Raw genomic sequence first — 20927 nt, 5'->3', positions numbered from 1 at the left:
AACTGAGTTCCACTAGTTTGATTACGGTATTTTAAACGAATGTTCGTGTTGCAGGTAACAACTCAAACTATTTTAAAAACACATATCATAATTGGATAAATTGTTAGTCGATTAGCCAATCATTTCGGACCAATGGGACTTACTACACGTGAGCCTCACGTTATCTCATTTTGCTGATGTCGTTTCACTGTTACATGTATTGGGCAGTAGTTGAGCTGGAAATGTAAGAGCGAAATCTGGAAAAGCGAAACATAGATATTTTGACACTCAGAGAGGTAGGTGGTTCAGTCTTTTTGTCAATACGTTTTACAGTAGTATTTTAGTCATTCACATTTTATTTTGTATTAATGTTGGTACCATCCACAAAAAGATGTCTGATTTGTAGTTGCATTATCATGCAACTATTGCTCTATTGCACCAGACTATTGCTCGAACCGGTGTAGTTTTGTTCATAATGATTTAATGTTGTCTTATACAAACAGTTATCACGTGAAGACAAACCGTGCATTTTTTATATCTCCAGTAACACAAGTCTAATACCATTTTTTATACAATGTCTTGTGGTTTCTTTCACTACAGCTATCATTGTTGCTATTTGCGCTTTTTCTTAAATTGATTTGGAAGTAGGGTATTACTAACAATAGTGGACAAGTTAAAAATGATATTGTATAGGCCAACTTCTGACCTGAATTCTTTCCGAGCAATTTAATATTTTACCTGCCTATCTCACATATGGTGCCAACTGGTAGAGCTGGCACCATAGTTTATGACAAATCTTTGCTTTATGTGACTATAACATACTTTTGTAGATCTATTTTTATCTGTTCTACTTCACAAGTTTAAGATATTTAACATGTTCCTCTCCATCGTTGTATGTAGTATATATAAAGGCTCATGGTGTCGAAATGGTAGCGTTGCAGTTCATTTTCATCATAACATAGTTGTTACGGAGCGCAGAGTGTGATTATCAATGGCAATGACTTACTGTAGTTCATGTGCAGTGGATATGTAATCAATCCTCTATAGTTAAGCATATAGAACAAAAGACATACAAAAGCTGTAGGTAGAACAAAAGCTGTGTTTGTATTAAGAACGGAACATGGACTTAGGTGTTGTCTATAAACCACCTGTTCGTGTTGTTGTATGCCCAGGATTTAATGTTATCATTGATATGCTATAGTCTAGTGTTGACACTAGCCAGCTAAGAGATATATGTTATCGATATGCATTTCACTGAAGTGACAAGCGTGTAATGGTGTGCATTTTTGACCAAGCAATGAATTTAATTACACTTGGTAAACACTGTCTTTTAATTATGCGCATTAGTGCATCATATAAAATTCTTTCCAATATGCTGCTGAAAAAGGCCTGATAATCAAAGGCAACACATACACCAAACTTGTCTACCGCTGACTGCACTCATACCCATCAGATGACTGGCTGTTTATGCATTAAGGCAAATAAAAAGCTATTGTGATATCATGGAGGATCCCCTTTCCTACTCCGGTTGTCTCGGATCTGACATTCATATTTCCTTATCTTGTTTACTCAGTATCTCTCGGTCAATGATGAAGTCAAACTCGCTCAACAATAACTCTTCCCCGATGAAACCTCCTGCAGAAGAGCTGACTCAGTACAAACTTGTGGTAGTGGGGGATGGAGGAGTGGGCAAGTCAGCCCTCACCATACAGGCAAGTTTTGGGTCTACATTTTAAATTTTGTTACTAAATCTAGTCAAATGTTAGCTGACCCTTACAGAAGCTGGTGTACTGGGGCTATGTTAGCTGACCCTTACAGAAGCTGGTGTACTGGGGCTATTGCTAAAGATTAGAAGTACAGGTATATAATTTTCAGTTGAACTTGAAGAACCCAGCTGCTGAATAAATGTAATTTGAGCTCATAAACACCTACTTAGCCATGCGTTTGGGCCCATAGCGGTGACAATAGATTGTGGGACAAGTGTTGGTATTTATGATGATATGATATGCTGGTCACACGCCTGATTACCCAAGCTTAGTTCAGCCTGGTTCATCTGTATTGTTGACGAATGGAGCTTGTAATTATGGGTCTACACAAACACTCCCTTTGTAACCAGCTTTGTCCCCAAATTGTTGACATCCTATGCATTTTTCAGTATTTCCAAAAGATGTTTGTGCGGGATTACGACCCGACGATAGAGGACAGTTATATACAGCAAACACAGATTGATGGTCAGCACTGCATTCTTGATGGTAAGTTGAAGAGATTCTTAGTCGGCTGCAGCGTATTGATTAATTGTTTCATTGCATACCTCGGCAAATATTCACCAAAGGCATTAGACAAGGGTAATGTCTGATTGGGAGAGCTTTTGGTTTCCAGCACTATGGAAGGTGTGTGTAGTTTTATTATGACTGAAATAGTCATTCTTGAAACGCATGTATACTGCACAGACTATTTTTTGTTTGTGTTTTTATCTTGTAAGGCTAGGGTGTTAGCCATCCAGGCCAGCCATGTGTTGGCTAGATTTGACCATGCATGTTGTCGATATAACAGATGATGATTGTGGTTAGGCTACGAGAAGGAATATTTTTGGAATACTGGCACCAGCATTTCCACAGCTCACCAAAAATACTAGATGTGTAGCTGTCGCACTGTAGTTGATAGATCTACTTTGACTGACCTGTTAAACATGGCCCTTTAAAATTGAACTGATGATTGATGTGGTGGGCAGTGTGGTCGGAAATATAACAATTATATTTCTCTAATATAATTATATTGATATCTGTCTATTTGCTGACCACTGTAGCAAGTGCAGCCTTTGGCATGCTTGCAGTCGAGATGTTGTTACTGAGGAATGCTATTTCTTTCACTCCACTAGACTGTAGTGCTGGCACCGTGTATTGGCAGTATTGGCAGCGTAGTATTGGCAGCGTAGTATTGGCAGCATTTTCAAGATAACTTCATTTGCTTCGCGCTGCTGTGTTTCTGCCAACGGTCATGTTCGTGGTCCCGTTCGTGCCGTGCGAGCATGTCTTGCTACTTGTTGCACGGGCCAGTGGCTAGGATGAACTGTGGTCGAACTAAGGTGTGGCACGAGGAGTCGCAGATTGTGTCATGATGGAGCGCTACCTGCTCATTGTTCATATCAGGTACCTCTGTGTGTAAACATAGCTTTAATATTTATTTATATTTGCATTGGCTTTGACATATAAACATAATTGGTATCTAAGCAAGTCTTTAGCTGAATGCAGTATTGTTTGCTTTAATTGCTTATAGCAATACAAAACAATGCGACTGGATTAATTGACAAAGCCTGTAGGTGCTGAGTTATCACCGACTTTGAAAGGGTCGACTGAGTCGAGGGAGTTCACTGTCTACAAACTCTCTCCTTAGCGTACGCAGGGTTTATGAGTTGCAGCTGTTGTAAGCCACTTCCTCTCAACTGGTAGCCATTTCTCTCCTGCTCAGAGTTCAGCTATGCTAAGCCATTTTTTAACGTGATAATTAAGTTTTGTAAAAAATATCAAAAGAAAATGACCCCAGCTAATGGAAGTATTATAGTCTTTAAGTCATTATTTTAGCTGGCTATAGTAGCGTAGGCTGGAAGAGTGTTAGGGACACGGCTGGGAATGTTTATGGTTTCACAGCATTCCGAACATTGCCACTGTCCTCATGTGATTGGCACTAAAAATGCATTTTCACACGAGTTAATTTTTTCATTTAGTTGTTTAGAATATGGGAGATGGCTTTGTCTGAGCTGCAACTGCACCAAAGAGAGAAGGTCAACATAGCTCGGAAACCCTAATTGCAATGCTAATTTTTTTCAGTTCTTTGTGGTCCGGGAATGCAACGCTAAAGCCTTAGAAACTATGCTGTCTCTATGTTTCGATGCAAACTAGTGCCAGCAGCCATAGACACTAGTGAAGGCTGTGCAGGTTGCCATGACAGTGTTTTTAGATGAGTAAGTGAGATAGGAATTCCAAGTAGATTTCCTTTTTTATCGTGCCACCCATATGCACTCTCTCAAGAATTATTACTATAGCAACTAGAAAATTTCTTTCTTCTGTTGGTTTTTTTATTGTTTGAAGCCAAGCCAGACAGACCTGGTGCCAAAAAAAATTTAGTGTTGTTTTTTAGGAATAGTTCGTCCTCAAAATGGTCATTTGGGTTGTGGCCTCATCCATATTTGCACCTTTCTGCAATATGATGGACATCAGAAATAAATACCCTTTAGTATTTGATCTAAATAAAAAGGATCATTGAACATATCCTTGAATGTCAATTTACCTTCAGCGCATGTACTATTGAAATAAAATCCAAGAAGGTTTAGGCATGATTGGTCAAATGGGGGTTGCCAATAGAACCTCTTGCAACCTCTTAGAACCTGAGTACCTACTCTTTACCGAAGTGAACCTCTATATAAAACAAGGAGCATACCAGTTACAGTTATGTAATGCCATTTGCAGGTCATTCTGCTCAAAGGATGTGGTTGAGTTTGACAGTAATCTGTAAGAGATTGTATTGCAACCTCCTCACCATAACATCTAACCACAATGAGAGAAAATGAAGTTTGATAAAATTCTGAGCGTTTGCCGCAATCGATCGCTGATCTTGCCATAATATAATGTGCACTCAGCTAGCCAACACATGCCTTTAATTATAGATCTGATACGACGCATTGTCGACCAACAAGGTGTTGTTTATTCACCCATAAACCTTTGGTTGATTTGTTTCAAATCATTCCTTTTATAAGATAAAATTTTAACCCTTTAGAATAGGACAAAACAAGCCTTTCAGGCGTCAAGTGGTGGTTAAATGTGCATTTCCTGTGGCAAGCGGATCCCAGTGCAGCTGGTGACCCGCCATCTTGGTTGCTCAGACCTTTTGGCATTACTATGTCTCATTTCACAAATCAATTCGTTCTTTCCGTTGCTCTATGGATGCGTTTATTCGTTTTGTAAAAAATCACTGGCCTGCATTCCTTTCATATTTGCGCTAATGCTGTCAATGAGTGAACCTAAAAGTTATCGTGAGCTCTTTGAAAGGCTCCTGCTATTTCTGTGTTTGATATAATCAATTTGTCTCGCTGGTAGCCAGCCATCCTGTCTTGGATCAGCCGCACAATTTTATTGTTGAGCAAGAGCAATGTTTTTGCGAGCTGTTAGACAGGCATTCCTGTGTTATTTTGTGGTAGAACTTGCATAAAGGACAGTATTTAAGATTCAGTTATGAACACATCAGGTTCCCACAGCTTGACAGCCACCAAGTGGTACTTCACTTTTTGACATTTTCATTATGGCCTTGCGTTATGTAATACAAAACAAACAAATATGTTTATTTGTTGTAAATTGATGTTTGTCACATTTAGTTGTTCTCACACGTGTACTGTGGCTAGCTGCTGCCGGAGGAAGTGCAGCGTTTGTTGCCAGTTGCTTAGTAATTATAATGCTTCAGCGTCTGGCATCAAATTGGCTTTAGAATAAATATAAAACAAACGATATAAACATTCTTAAATGTGTGACAAGGCTGTTGGGTGTAAATTACTAATTAGTGGTTTGACTAGATGTAATTGGAGACGAGTGTAGCAACAACTGATATTATCAACTGCAAGGGATCTGTCCTCTGAGCGATTACACGCTAATATACCTTTGCATGCGTTACACTTGAAACCAGTTAAAAACCTTAGATAAATTATATAGAAAAGCATTATGCAAAAAGAGTTTTTTATTTCAATACTTCTCATTTTAGTTTACTCTTCTTTATTATTTTTCATCTCATGGTCTGATTTGTTTTGCACGACATTAACGGTGATAATAAAGTGCATATCTATATTTATATGTGTTATACTCATTCATACATCCTAAACAAATTATATCCTTACTCTCCGACAATCTCCTCGCGAGCTCGGTCTGATCGCCACCAAAGCAGTCTTCAACGTGAATTACTTAATTTCTCTGAGTCAATATTCCTTCAATGAAAAAGCCATATAAATAACTGGTTTCCTTAAATTTAATATTTATTCTAGTTACCATAAATACCCGCGTATAAAACACACTTTTTTTCTTAAGAAATTGACCTAAAAACCCAGGTGCGTCATATCCATGGATACATTTATTATAAAAATTATGCATTTATCATAATATCGAAAATTTGTTATAAAATTTCAATCTGACTATATTTATCCTCGTGGTCACCGTTGGCAGATCGTAGGCATTTCGACTTTCCTCATGTTTGCCGCGCTTTGTGAAAGTCTGCTCTCCATCCATTTAGCCATTTCTGTTTTAATGCTGCTCTGAATCGCTTATTCACAACCATCGGTTACAGAATACTGGTCACGCTGTCGGGGATAAAAACGAGGTCTGTTACAGTAGGCCTATTGTGCCACTTTAATTTTGATTTAACATTGTTGGTTGTACGGCACAAGCGTCTAACATCAGCACCGATCGCTGTCACCAATCATTCAACATAACGAATGTCAAATGATTTCACAAAAATGTACATGAAACACCATCGTTTCTATAAAAAGTAATAAAAATTTAGGACTAAAATTAGGATGGGCCCTATACGCAGTTACACAGGTTTTCCATCGTTTTGGGGTCTAATATCGACTGTGTCCTGTACATGGTATCGTCCTATACGCGGGTATTTACGGTAATGTAATGAAATATATTTCGCAGAGCTGTTTCAATTGTTTTATTAAAATGAGAAACAATTGCAAATAACTAGTCGGACAAGCCTGACTAGAAACTTCCTGCTATGACTGGCTTTACTTTTGCTGTAACTTTAAAAAGCGTTGAGTGTCCTCTGCACTAGCTGAATTATCCAATGAGATGTGATTGATGCAAACATTCCCAACGCATCAACAGATACACCGGTTAAATGTATGGTTAAATGTATCGCTCTGTAATAATAGCCTGATCTTAATTTTGTTGATTCCATAAATCTATCCAATCCATATAAAATGCATTTTCATGGCCTAACGGTGAATAACTCTATTAATAAACTACACCTATGCAGAGATAAGATAACTATTCTGTTGGTTCAATACATGTATTTAATATAACTGTTAATATAGCAACATATAAAAGCCTATTTGAAATGTTCATGCAACTTTGAATGCTGTCAGGCTTATAACTGTCATAATCCAGGTCTGACAAGGCTAGAGCTAATCATACCTTTGAGGAATGGCATTTCACACCTTTTACAATTGCCACACTCAAAATCAATTATGTCTACCCGTTAATGATACTAATGATACGCAGAAACCGTATCAAGTGCAGCGGAGAAACAGAATATTCATTCTCTGTCTGAGGAGTGGTTATTGAATTATTAGAACTCTGCATTCGGTTCGTTATACCTGAATAGATTTGTGATACCTGAATGGCTCGCTTCTTCGAACTTACAAATGTATAATTAGTAGATTACTCATGCTTGACACCCTCATTCAGGTAAGTAAGTGAAGACATCAATGTCCGATATGAATACCTTAATATCTAGTGCATAAAAATAGATACCACATTCAGTGAAATGTTGTCTTCAATTATTATGTATTATATGTAGCCTAATTTATTTAGTATTTAGCACCTCATTGCGCTAAAACTATAGTTAGATGTCTATGGACAGTGTTTGCCTTTTGTTTTCATTTCTTAAACATTTTTTTTTGTTTGTTTTCGGTTTACAAAGCTTTGTCCGTGAGCTTTTCTTCACTAACATATCATCACGAAGCGAAGTTCTAGCTAGCTAGAATTTGCTGCCGTTTTCTCATTATCTTTAGTTAAACACCAATCAATTTCGTCGAATCAGTGAGTTTGGACGTCTATTGATGTTAATGTCTATTCATTCATGTTATCTTTACCATCAAGATTGTTGCGTTCCCTTCGATTTTGTCACCCATTGTTAATGGGACCTCATCAGTAGCTCCGCTTGGAATGAAACTTAAAACCTTCCTGCGAATCAGTCAGTCATTTCACGTCCCATTGAGTGTGGGCAAGGAGTTGTTTGTTACAACAACAACCAACCCTGTCATGAATAATGTTCAACTTGGCCAAAAATGGCGCAAGTGTTACTCAATAGTCAGTTTAATTGAGTCGGTTATATCATGAGCATCTCAAATGCATGCTTTAGATTAGCACGGAACTGGGAATCATTTAATTCGTTATGAAACAAGACGTTGGCCAGCGGTGTCACTAAATAGCGTTGCCTAATTTGTGTTATGATTTAACATCACTACTGACATACATCACAGCTACTTCGACCGTGTCTAATGTTGGTTTCATCTTATAGTTTTAGACACAGCTGGCCAAGAGGAGTTTTCAGCCATGCGCGAACAATATATGAGGAAAGGAGATGGTTTCTTGCTTGTTTACTCCGTCATTGACTACCAGAGCTTTGAAAGCGCAGTGCAATTCTATAAACAGATTCTCAGGGTTAAAGACAGGTATGGTGTAGCCTCAGGGTGTAAGACGGGTGTGAGTCTGCTTGAAAATGAGTTAGGATTGAGGTAAACCATTTTGTCGCTTATCGTCTCAAATTGCAACAAAAAGTTCATCCACTGCGGTTAGTATGAATAGAAAATTTTAAATTGATAGACTAAAATTTGATGTTTGTTTTGAGAATCTTTCCATTAATTGTTGTCTATAATGAATGCCAGGAGAGCTGATGAGTCTAATCTCCTTATTAACCTTTGCAGCGTATTAAGTGAAAACATTTGCGTTTCGTCTCCTGCACCAGCTGGTCATCTGTTCAAACAGACTTTTACTCCCTGTAAATTATCAACCAAACACAATCATTCCACCATTCTCCCATTCTTCCCACTTGTCCACATTACTAGGTGTCTTGTGGTATGTTGAATGGTTACCCAATCGGTCAGCATTCTATATCGGGATGCAATCATTGGATCTGCATTTCTAGCGCTCTAAATTTCTGTATTGCCTTTAATTTGGAAAAGAGCGCTTGTTGGAGATTAATTACTTTGCTATTATTGTTTTCAAAACTCTCGAAGCTTTGATATGCATTTGATGCGTGGTGACTCCATCAATCACTCGCTACCAACTCTGTGGTCTTCTGCTTGGCTGCCAAAGTAATTATTCTTGTGTTTGCCAATCCGAAGCTGATCGCTTGTCCTCAGCAGTTTTGTTGTTATTTAATGACAGGAAGTACCAGTCTCCTCTGAGACTTCTGAGAATAAGCGTGTGATCACACCAACTACCAGTTTTTTTCTTGTTTGTTTTTACTTATGCTTTTATTGATCGCTTAGGGATCTATTTTTCGTACTGCAGGGATGACTACCCTATGCTACTCATTGCCAACAAGGTTGACCTAGACTCCGCACGAGTTGTTAGTCAAGCAGAAGGTTTAACCCTCGCTAACAGGCTACGGGTAAGAACACTATTTCCGTATGCTTATGGTTTTGTCGTCCTAATTATGAAGTTTATGTCGTCCTTTTCCTTATAGCTATTAGTCATCGTGATGAAGGAAGCAGATAAGCTTACTATGTGAGTCTTTTTCAAAAAGCTTTTGAATGGTGTTTTTTCACACAAGAAATTTTCAGTCAATCCTTGGTTCACGCACTGTTACAAACCCGAAAATTCATGCCAAGTAATTCTTCTTGGGAAGAAATGATTTGCTCAATTCTGTCCACGTTTCTGTGGTTGGAGTGTTGATCTAGTTCTATTATTCTACCCAGAGGGAAACTTTACAATACTTCATAGTTTCCGGATATTTCTAACTAGGGGTTTGGTGATTACCAAGCTTTGTTCTTAGTTCAAGTTCTTTCAAGTCTGTTACCCTGGCTGAGACAATCTCCTTCAGGAGATGGCCTCAAATAAATTCTTTATGCTGAAATTTTCATCATATTATTACATTTTTGTGGCTTGTTCAGGCTTGATACACACTTCTGTGCTTTTTATCTTTGTTAATGAGTTCTTGTGGATTGGTAGAGCTTTCACGCTGGTTGAAGCATTTTTATTATAACTATTTAATTTTTATAACAGTAATTGTCAATGTTGAGGTTTAGAGGAACTGCTGAATCACTAATAACAGTTTTTGAGGATGATTACTTCTTTTTAAATAAAATAATTGCCAAAGGAAGTTTAACGTGAACCGCCATACCGCCTAGAAAGAAATGTGCTGCATTTATTTTATGACATTAATTCAGTTAGGAGCATGAATAAAGTACACATGTCCGCTTTCTCTAAAAGGAGTCCTGTTATATTGAGCAACATCTTCCAGTCTTTCCTTTGTTTCAAGCCGCTTATCTCTTTTACAGTTTAGCTTCTGGCATAAATATATTGAGCAGGCATTTACTGAGTCTTCTTTTCTTTGTCTGATAGCTGCAATAGTAATATTATGGATATGAGGCCATCATTTTATAAGCTGCCTGATGCATATCATCAATAATATGATCTTTTTTTCACTCGCAGATTCCATACATAGAGACGAGTGCCAAAGATCCACCAATCAATGTAGATGAATCATTCATAGAACTAGTGAGAGTCATTAGGTGAGCCTCTGTTTTATTGAGATATTTGACAGGTGTGATGTCATTACTCAGTCTTTGTGTGGCCTTCCCACTCCAGTGACACTCTTGTTCTGAATGCTGTGGGCCATGCTGTGTCAATCTCGCAACACTTATTAATCTTTGGGTGGGCAAACCTGTTGACACTTTTCTCAAATTATCCCTCGCGAGCTAGTGTCACCAAGCCGTAGAAGTAACTGGCTATGCGTAAAAGTGTGTATATGAATAGTGGCTTATTACTGATATCAGTGAGAAGATAGACAACTCATCTGTGTATTAGTAACAAGTCAGGCATTGCAACTAATTACAAATTGCAGCGTCTTTTCTTCAGACAGGTTATTGGCATACTAAGTCTTACCAGGTTACAATAACATGCTGGCTCTTTGGTAATTATTACACTTTTTCTCTTGAACAGGTTTCCAGTAGCAAAGCTTAAGCCTGGTTCTGCTCATTACTTGTACTAAAATATTCTAGGAGGTTTAATTATTGATTGGATTAAAATTAAATTTGTTGCTGAAACTCATTCATACGTCCTAAACAAATTATATCCTTACTCTCTGACAATCTCCTTGCTAGCTTGACCTGATCACCACCAAAGCAGTCTTCAACATGAATTATTTCATTTCTCTGAGTCAATATTCCTTCAATAAAAAAGTCATGTAAATAACTGGTTTTCTTAAATACAATATTTATTCTAGTTTGTTAACCTAACGAAGTATATTTTTCAAAGCTAATTCAATTGTTTTATTAAAATGAGGAATAATTGCAAAGAGCTAGTCTTACAAGCCTTACTAGAAACTTCCTGTTATGACTGACTTTCCATTTCTTGTAACTTTCAAAAACATCGAGTGTCCTCAGCACTAACTGAATTAGCCAATAAGATGCGATTGATGCAAACATTCCCAACAGATCACATATTGTAGTTGTCAAACCTTGGTATGATTAGGTACTAAATGAGAACAATAACTGGGAATGAAGTCGATCATCTTTGTTTTGGAGTTGTACTCTCTATAAACAGGAAAAACTTCATTTATACTAAAAATGTTTCATGTCGAATTGCCTCATTTTCAAATTACACAATTTGTAGTTTGTACTTATTAATCTTGTGATTCATTAATAGTTATTGGCACTTGAAGACACCAATCACATTTGTAACAATCTTACCAAACATCAATTTTACAAGACACCGTTCCCTTACGATTTGCTATCAGCTCAGTTCTTTCATACTATCGCTACCAATTTTTATAAGAAAACTCATTTTAGCTTTCTTTACTTTAAAACGTGAAACAAATGAAAAGCTGTTCGTCACGTCTGGACTGAATGAGGAATATACAAAAAATTATCCTTTGGTTTCCTCTTTTGAACTGCTCATATCCCGAAAGTATAAATGCTTTCAAAGTATTTTACATGTAGATTTTAAAGTGTTATACATATAGCTTTTAGTAACAATTTAGCGTTTAAGAAAAGGACATCAGCATTTTATTATATCTAAACTACCCCATAAAGACTTTCATTATTTGATTAAAAAAAAAACTGCACATTGTCACAATTGTTTTCTCGCTGAAATCATTGTGTTTAATCATCTGCAGGTGCTTGTCCATGAGAGAACGAATCCTTAACTATCTAATGTTCTGTAACAATTATCACATTGTTTTAGAGCTCAACCGCCGATGTATAACGATGCTGAAAAGCGGAAACAGAAAAAAATTACAGATATGCAAAAGAAGAAGCGACTAAAAAAATGTTGTATACAATAAGGTTGTATTTTATATATTGTTGTATGCTTTAATTACACAAAAGATTTTGTTACACGGTCTCAGTGATTTAAGATTCTCTACATGTTGCAAGTTTGCTGCAACCAGGCTCAATCCTATTTGTAATCATATCCTTATGGAATAATTAAATCATCGTGACATAGTGCATAGATTGGGTAGAAAATATCTACTACCTTTACTGACTCTATAAAATGTAAATTCTCATTTTGTTTACTTTTCATTGTTTTACCTTTGTTGTTGCTGTTCCACATATTTTTGTATTTCTGGTTTGTTTCTAGTTTTGGACAATCTATAGTCAGCATAGATTTACTGTTTTTCTCTGATGTGCAGCATGGAGGTATTTATTTGGGAACTGCATCAATTCTGTCCTCTGCGGAGCCAGACGGACATATTTTATATCATATCCAAGCTAATCAATCTTTACATTCTTTTTATTTATCCTGTTGCAATTTGTTACATAGCTTCATTGTTAATAAATTTAGGGGTTCACTATGTATATTAACTGCTCGACTGTTCACGAGCTGTGTACAGTTCTAATATATTCTCTGATGTTAGAGCAATAATAAAACAGGGACAAGTTCCCAAAGTCTAGTTAACATCTTTTCTATTCTTAACAAACTCACATAATAATCAGCTTACCATATATAACTAAACAATCACAGCTTATAGTGTCAAAGGGGTGACTAGTGCTATCCGAACTGATGCTACCAGAGTACGAATATCTCTGCGGAATAACAAAGTTAGCAATTGTGGAAAGATAAGTTTTATTTATCGATACAACACAATCTGATCAAACTACCTAAAAAGTGAAATTGTCCCTAGTATTTTATTTTTTTGCAAATAAACTTTATTAAACTAATTGTGTAAAATAATGCGATACATAATTGTGCAAACAGAAAAATTTTCAACAGCTTGAGTGTTGTTATTGCCCGACCCAAATCAAGATTTTCATCTTTACCTGTGTTAGCTATTTCTTTCAAGTGCCATCAACGGTCATTCTGCCTACAGGACTAGAATAGGACTATAGATCATTGATGCAATCAGAGTTTTTACAATCTCTCTCATTACCATTGTTAAGAGGTCATTACGACAATCGGCAGCAAAATTAAATTGAACACATGCTATTTGAGATGAGTTCACATCAGTGATTTTTTACAGAGATTCAGGACTCACCCTTGGGCATAGGTATTAAATCAGAAAAATATTTAAAGCTTGCTCCAAGATAATGTATAACATAATAAATGCTTTTTATGTACTCTTGATAAACTACTAAATAACCTGATGTTTTAGTGCTTTCTTTTATCAGTATAAAAATCCTTTGCCAAGAAGCTTGACTTGTTGCCATGACTTGGAATACTTATAACATACTAGCTGTCATATGTAGGAGAAATAATCAAATGACAGCAAATGGAAGACAGTGACGTAAAAAATAGAGTAATAAACCATGATGCCTTCTAGACCAATTGCTGGATGGTCCAAAAACTGAGAGAGGCTAAGCACTGTTTATTTGGTCAGTTATTTTTCTATGAAGTGTAAACTTCTTAGAGGCTTTCAGAAAAGAATTGACAACTCTAAAACCATTCTCACGTACTAAATCAAATAACAGCATTTTACAATGTTATCAAAATGTGTTTTATGGAGAGAGAGGCTTTTGCTGCAAAAATGATAAGCAATTTTTTCAATTGAAAACAAGCAGCCCAATAATCAGATATGCTAAAGATGTATTGCATACTGTACTATATAATATATGCTACTAGAACTTAAATTAAAATAATATTATTACTATTCGTTTTATGCACCTGAAAAGACAAATATAATTGTCTTTTCAGGTGCATGAAACGAATATACTAATTGTCAGATAAAATGATACTATGTATTTATTCAAAATTCATGATTTATTGCATTTTATTTCATTAAAAAATCTAATGTGCTAATTATAGTCAACACCAGCCAAAATAGGTAAGATTTATTCATCTATGTATATAAATCTAAAGGTTTGTCTGTTTATCGGTCTATTGTATGTCCAGTTATAGCAACAAAATATGCACGCTTGCTAGCGTTAGGAACGAAAAAACAGTATTGAACTAGAGTTGAACTCAGCAACACCAGTTATGAAGGTAGGTGCGCTAACCACTACGCTTCGCAGCTACCTTGCCATATTGTGAAATAATTGTGGACACCTTTATTACACCTACCTATCTTTAATGGGACACGGCATTGCCAGTATACTAAAAGAAAAATACTTGCCCAGACTTTCCCAAATACTATAAATGTATGTATACCTACATGTATATAGCGTAAGCTTAATTAAATTTATAGCGCACACAGAGAAATAAGAAAATATTTTTTCTTTAAAAGTTAGAATGGTAAATGTTGTATATGTTGATTAAAACTAAGTTTTCTGCGCAAAAACTTTTTTATAAACCATGCAATTGCCAGGCATTCAGTTACCGTAGTTTATTTATAGATTGTAACTGTATACGCGCACTGGACACAATCATTTGGTTCCTGACACACAATGTTGTTGCATGAAGTCATTCGTAACGCAAGCGGAAAGTTTGCATTTTAAAAGAGCTTGTGTAGCGCATGGCTTAAGATGAAATGAAGGAAGCAGTAAGTACAGTGTGAGATTAATTCTAATACTGGGATGCACCCAAACTCTTGATTCAATTTCGAACATATGGTTAATGTCTGGAACAATTTTAAACTCTGTTTTTGCTGGTAAAATATATAGAATTGAAAATGCTAGTCATGACACAGATATAGCTTTGTGCTAGTATTGTTTTTAACATTATGAGCTAAAGTTTTCTTGAATAATCCTTATTTTGGACTACTAATGGCAAGGTCTTATTTTATTACAATGTATTTCTTTTTTTATTGTCTTAATCAATACAGCTTTTTTGTAGAGCCTGTTCAGGAATGAGCCTTGCTAAACTAGCAGAAATAAATTTCAAAATAATATTAATAATACTAAGTAAGATTGGGTGAGTCATCAATTTAAACATGTCTACTGGAGGCACCAGCGGCAGCAGCAGCAGCGAGAGCCAAGTTGACATCTTCAATCTCTGGCCTTACGAGCGACTCTTGGAGTTTGTTAATTCTACCACGTACGTCTGATAGAACGCTGCCTTTTATATGTTATGTTTCTAGTATAATTTTATAGTTGTGTAAATACATGTATTTGCTAAAATTTTATCATGTGGATTACTGGTAATCTTGAGGTGATTAAAAGGTTAGTTGGATTAATTAAACAATTAATCAATCATGTGCCAATAGTCTCTGTGCCTGTAGAGAATTGCTTCTCAAGCGCAAGGACACTAGTAGGTACCAAGAGTAGGCAATTCCATTAATAGTACTAATTTTAACATACTATTGTCATCTTCCGGTGACTATGCTACTTTCACTCTTTTCCTGAATGTGTTACTTTCACTCTCCTCCTGAATGTGTTACTTTCACTCTCTTCCTGAATGTGTTACTTTCACTCTATTATTGACAAGAAGAGAAAGCAGTAAAGTCAAGGTTGAAAAACTTTTTCTTGTTTCATAGCTATTTTTCATCTTGTCATCTTGGACATTCATTTTTTATACCAATTTTTACCCAGAACCAGCTAACTGTAGCTTGATCAAAATGGATATATTAATTTTGCTTTATCTTATTTTTATTTCAGTTTTTTATAGGAAATGTTCCAATTTTATAGCTATTTTTTATTGAGAGCGTTCCAAAACATTTTAGACTAAAGTTTACTAACTAAACTCAATTTTATAGTCTACGTTCAATGGGCTGTTTAGTAAGTGTTTAGTAGACTGTTTTGTACAGCGGAGTAAGCTCAGATTCCTCATAAATAAAATGTTGCGAAGTAACAGTTTTTTTGCAACGAAATAGTGTTGTTCTTCTGCTCGTAATTGATTTTAACAGTTTTCTTGATCAGAGAGAAATTGAGCTGAAACATAAGCAGAACTTATAGATGTAACAATTAACTGGCCGGAAGTTGTAAAATTTATCTTCTTTGTAATAACAGATTTAAGAGTATGATGTAGCATGTTTTTTGCAGACAGTCCAATAAAGTCCTGAAGCAAGAGACAGACATGTTTGCCTATTACTATGAAAAGTTTGAAGTTGCTAAAATGTTGACTTTAGAACCTATCACCAGAGCCGTATCTAGCCGATCATCTCATTCTGTCGATCAATTCCGACCCCTGAGCCGAGGTGTTCGATCACATACAGTGAGCTTGATGGCTCCTACTAGTAGTTTGTTGTCAAAGAAATTTGGGTGGTAAAAGTATATCCAGTCTATTAATAATTGCCATGAGCATGGGATTGCTTTAGCAGACACATAAACATACAGGAGAGCACAGGAATCAATAGTAAATAAAATGAATGAAAAATAAAACATTGGAATGAACAGGAGAGCATAAGAATGGTTAGAAAAGTATAAGAATAGATAGACAAGTATAAGAATAGTTAGGAAAGTATAGGAACAGATAGGAAAGTATAAGAACAGAATATATAGGAGAGTATAGGAATAGATAAGACAGTATAGGAATAGATATGAAAGTATAAAAATAGATATGAGAGTATAGGAATATATAGGAGAGTATAGGAACAGATAGAAAAGTATAGGAATATATAGGAGAGTATAGGAATAGATAAGACAGTATAGGAATAGATATGAAAGTATAGAAATAGACATGAGAGTATAGGAATAGATAGGAGAGTATAGGGATAGATAGTAGAGTATAGGAATAGATGTGAGAGTATAGGAATAGATAGGAGAGTATAGGAATAGATGTGAGAGTATAGGAATAGAAAGGAGAGTATAGAAATACATAGGAGAGTGCAGGAATAGTTAGGAGAGTATGGGAATAGATAGGAGAGTATAGGAATAGATGTGAGAGTATAGGAATAGATAGGAGAGTATAGGAATAGATTGGAGAGTATAGGAATAGATGTGAGAGTATAGGAATAGATAGGAGAGTATAGGAATAGATGTGAGAGTATAGGAATAGATAGGAGAGTATAGGAATAGATTGGAGAGTATAGGAATAGAAAGGAGAGTATAGAAATACATAGGAGAGTGCAGGAATAGTTAGGAGAGTATGGGAATAGATAGGAGAGTATAGGAATAGATAGGAGAGTATAGGGACAGATAGTAGAGTATAGGAATAGATGTGAGAGTATAGGAATAGATATGAGAGTATAGGAATAGATGTGATAGTATAGGAATAGATATGAGAGTATAGGAATAGATAGGAGAGTATAGGGATAGATGTGAGAGTATAGGAATAGATAGGAGAGTATAGGAATAGATAGGAGAGTATAGGAATAAATAGTAGAGTATAGGAATAGATAGGAGAGTATAGTAATAGATAGGAGAGTATAGGAATAGATAGGAGAGTATAGGGACAGATAGTAGAGTATAGGAATAGATGTGAGAGTATAGGAATAGATAGGAGAGTATAGGAATATATAAGAGAGTATAGGAATAGATAGGAGAGTACAGGAATAGATAGGAGAGTATAGTAATAGATAGTAGAGTATAGGAATAGATAGGAGAGTATAGGGACAGATAGTAGAGTATAGGAATAGATGTGAGAGTATAGGAATAGATAGGAGAGTATAGGAATAGATGTGAGAGTATAGGAATAGATAGGAGAGTATAGGAATAGATTGGAGAGTATAGGAATAGATGTGAGAGTATAGGAATAGATAGGAGAGTATAGGAATAGATGTGAGAGTATAGGAATAGATAGGAGAGTATAGGAATAGAAAGGAGAGTATAGAAATACATAGGAGAGTGCAGGAATAGTTAGGAGAGTATGGGAATAGATAGGAGAGTATAGGAATAGATAGGAGAGTATAGGGACAGATAGTAGAGTATAGGAATAGATGTGAGAGTATAGGAATAGATATGAGAGTATAGGAATAGATGTGATAGTATAGGAATAGATATGAGAGTATAGGAATAGATAGGAGAGTATAGGGATAGATGTGAGAGTATAGGAATAGATAGGAGAGTATAGGAATAGATAGGAGAGTATAGGAATAGATAGTAGAGTATAGGAATAGATTGGAAAGCCTAAGAATGCATGAGAATTATTTTAGAGGTACTGATTGTTGCTTTACGTAGCTTGCTCTAGGTTTGTCACACCCTGTCAGATAAATTTTACGCTGAAAACTCGCAATGAAAATTTACTGGTGACTATCACTAGCTATGGGCCAGCTATTGTATTTATTTCTGCATAAGCAAGAGAACATAAAAACTTGAGACTTTGACGATTTGGTGTTTAACTCATAGAGAACTGGAGGGCATCACTTTGAAAAACTGCTCAAGCTGAGACCAGAAGATAAATGCGACATTGCTCAAAAGGAGTTTGAAAGGTTGAAGGATCTTCAAAAGAAAAGTGTAGATGAAGCAGAAAAAGAGTTGGACCATCTCAAGGTTACGTACCCATAGAGAGCTTGACCTTACTACTGCCTCGCGATAGTTAATTAATGTTGGCTTCACATTTATTTAGTGTATTTACTGTAAACTGACTTCGTAAAAATATCATAAACAATTTTATTTGTGAAATAATGGGCCTTATAATAATGGGCCCTTATAAGGATTATATAGATTTTTGTTGATATCTATTAGGTGACATAAGCTAAAGATGCATACTTACTTTAAAAAAATGATTATTTTCTATTTGGAACTGCAACGGCTGAACAGTTAAGCAAAATCAGTTGACCTATAGCAAAATAAATCTATTGTTTTGCCCAATTACGTTATGGTATATAGTTTTTAAGTTTGTTGGTAGGCGAACGTGTAACAAGCTGTTTTTTACTCAATGCTAACGTGTCTTAGGTAATTGAAGAGTGAAATTCTATATCTTCTGTTGTGTTTCAGGCTATTATCGAGGAGACAACTGAGCAAGCTGCAGATATCAAAAAGGAAGCATATGAGTTTGAACGTGATGTCACAAAACAGGACAGAAAAAGTGTGGTGCTCAAACCTTCCGCTGAAAAAGTCATCCGCTTTTTTGATGAAAGAATCAAACTCCGGGTTCGTTTAAGTTAGCTAGTCAAGGTTCTATATATTTTAACCATCATTTCATTCTCTATATGGCGTAACACTATTCGTGAGAAATCAATTTTCAAAATGTAGATTAAACCAAAGGTTTTTCTATGGGCTCATTTTTTGATTAATTTGCAGCCAATTTTTACCTTTAAATAGGATAAAATACTTTTCTGTATTTTCTATATTGGAGAAATGAGAATGAGCAAACAACAAATGCACAAACAGCTCCATGTGTTTAGCTACAGATAAGAATGTACTACACAGTTCTGCGCGTGTTCATGTCTAAGAAAGAGAAAGCTGAGCAAGATGCAGATATACATGTAAAAAAGGAATGATTTTTCTGCTGAACAGGTTTCCAGTAGCAAAGCATGGTTCTACTCATTACTTGTACTGAAATATTCTAGGAGGTTTAATTATTGATTGAATTAAAATTAAATTTGTTGCTGATGGGTAATAGAGAGGCATATCGTAGATGTCAAAGTTGGATCATGATTAGGTACAAAATGAGAACAATAACTGGGAACGAAGTCTGTCATTTCTGTTTTGGAGTTGTACTCTCTATTAATAAAAAAACTTAGTATATATTAAAAAATTTTCATGACAAATTGCCTCATTTTCAAATTTTCTAGTTGCGCATGTGGGCAAGTAACTTTTGTGGGCAATACTAACTAAAAAAAATTTTTTATCTCCAACTGGTCAAGCTGAATAACCGCAGACTATCAGGTAGGCTACTCTGTTCATGTTGACATACAAAATAATTAAAAGTAAATGTTAAGTAATGAATATAGACAATACTGAAATGTTGATTTTTTTTTATTATCAACTTTTTCTTGCACAGGATTAATACAAGCCGGTTTCTAAGTCTTGGTCAGTGAACTCATCTCAATGAGAATATCTGAGATGAACTCATCTCAATGAAACTATCTAGGTCTCAGTTAATAAACTCGCCTCAATGAATACACTCTTTTATTATCAGACTGAGTGTTTATGTAACGCTGATACAGGCTGTAACAAAATATTGTACGTGTACCAACTTTGATTAAGATATATCTACTATACAAAACTAAAACTTGGTTTTTGCCCCGACTGACACATCTTATATCACAACTTACACAGTAATAGGACCATAAACTACTTCTATTATCTTATGGAAATATCTGTAATCAGTTTCTTGGCGAATGTAAAATGCATCTGCTCGGTATTATTAAGTTATCTGCTCTGCTGATTAGTCTTTCAATTGAACGTTTTCATTAGCTTTGAAAATCTCTTACATATATGTATAGGCCTATACATAAACTGTATTACGTATCTGCTAGGTTTTGTGATGTTTATAGATACACAACACGGCTTACAGCCTTAGACCTTCCCTATGTAACCACTCTATGCAGTTAACATCTTATGCCTGTCTATTTATGATTGAGCTCCGGCTTGACGATAGCTATTTATTCACACGAAAAATTACTTCTTTGATATTGGGTAAAGATGTATATATATATGTATATACATGTATATATATGTGTGAGTAACTTGCAAAGCTTACTCTGCCACTGATTAATAAACATACGGTTCCAATCGCATAAATAGTTACGCTGGGAGATAA

The 20927-nt window shown here is 35.7% G+C and overlaps 1 protein-coding gene across 1 annotated transcript; it reads left to right on the top strand.

Annotated features, from left to right (window-relative positions):
* Positions 1–177: 177 nt before the first annotated feature.
* LOC137385574 (ras-related protein M-Ras-like) lies at positions 178–12855 on the top strand. The gene is made up of 7 exons (XM_068072060.1): positions 178–275; positions 1553–1691; positions 2135–2231; positions 8263–8416; positions 9258–9357; positions 10401–10480; positions 12153–12855. Exons 2-7 carry the CDS (start codon positions 1566–1568, stop codon positions 12250–12252), a joined length of 657 nt encoding a protein of 218 aa, XP_067928161.1. The 5' UTR covers positions 178–275; positions 1553–1565; the 3' UTR covers positions 12253–12855.
* The last annotated feature ends 8072 nt before the right edge of the window (positions 12856–20927 follow it).

The sequence above is a fragment of the Watersipora subatra genome, chromosome 1 (assembly GCF_963576615.1).
Source record: "Watersipora subatra chromosome 1, tzWatSuba1.1, whole genome shotgun sequence".
NCBI lineage: Eukaryota > Metazoa > Bryozoa > Gymnolaemata > Cheilostomatida > Watersiporidae > Watersipora > Watersipora subatra.
This window is presented reverse-complemented; position numbering and strand designations above follow the sequence as displayed.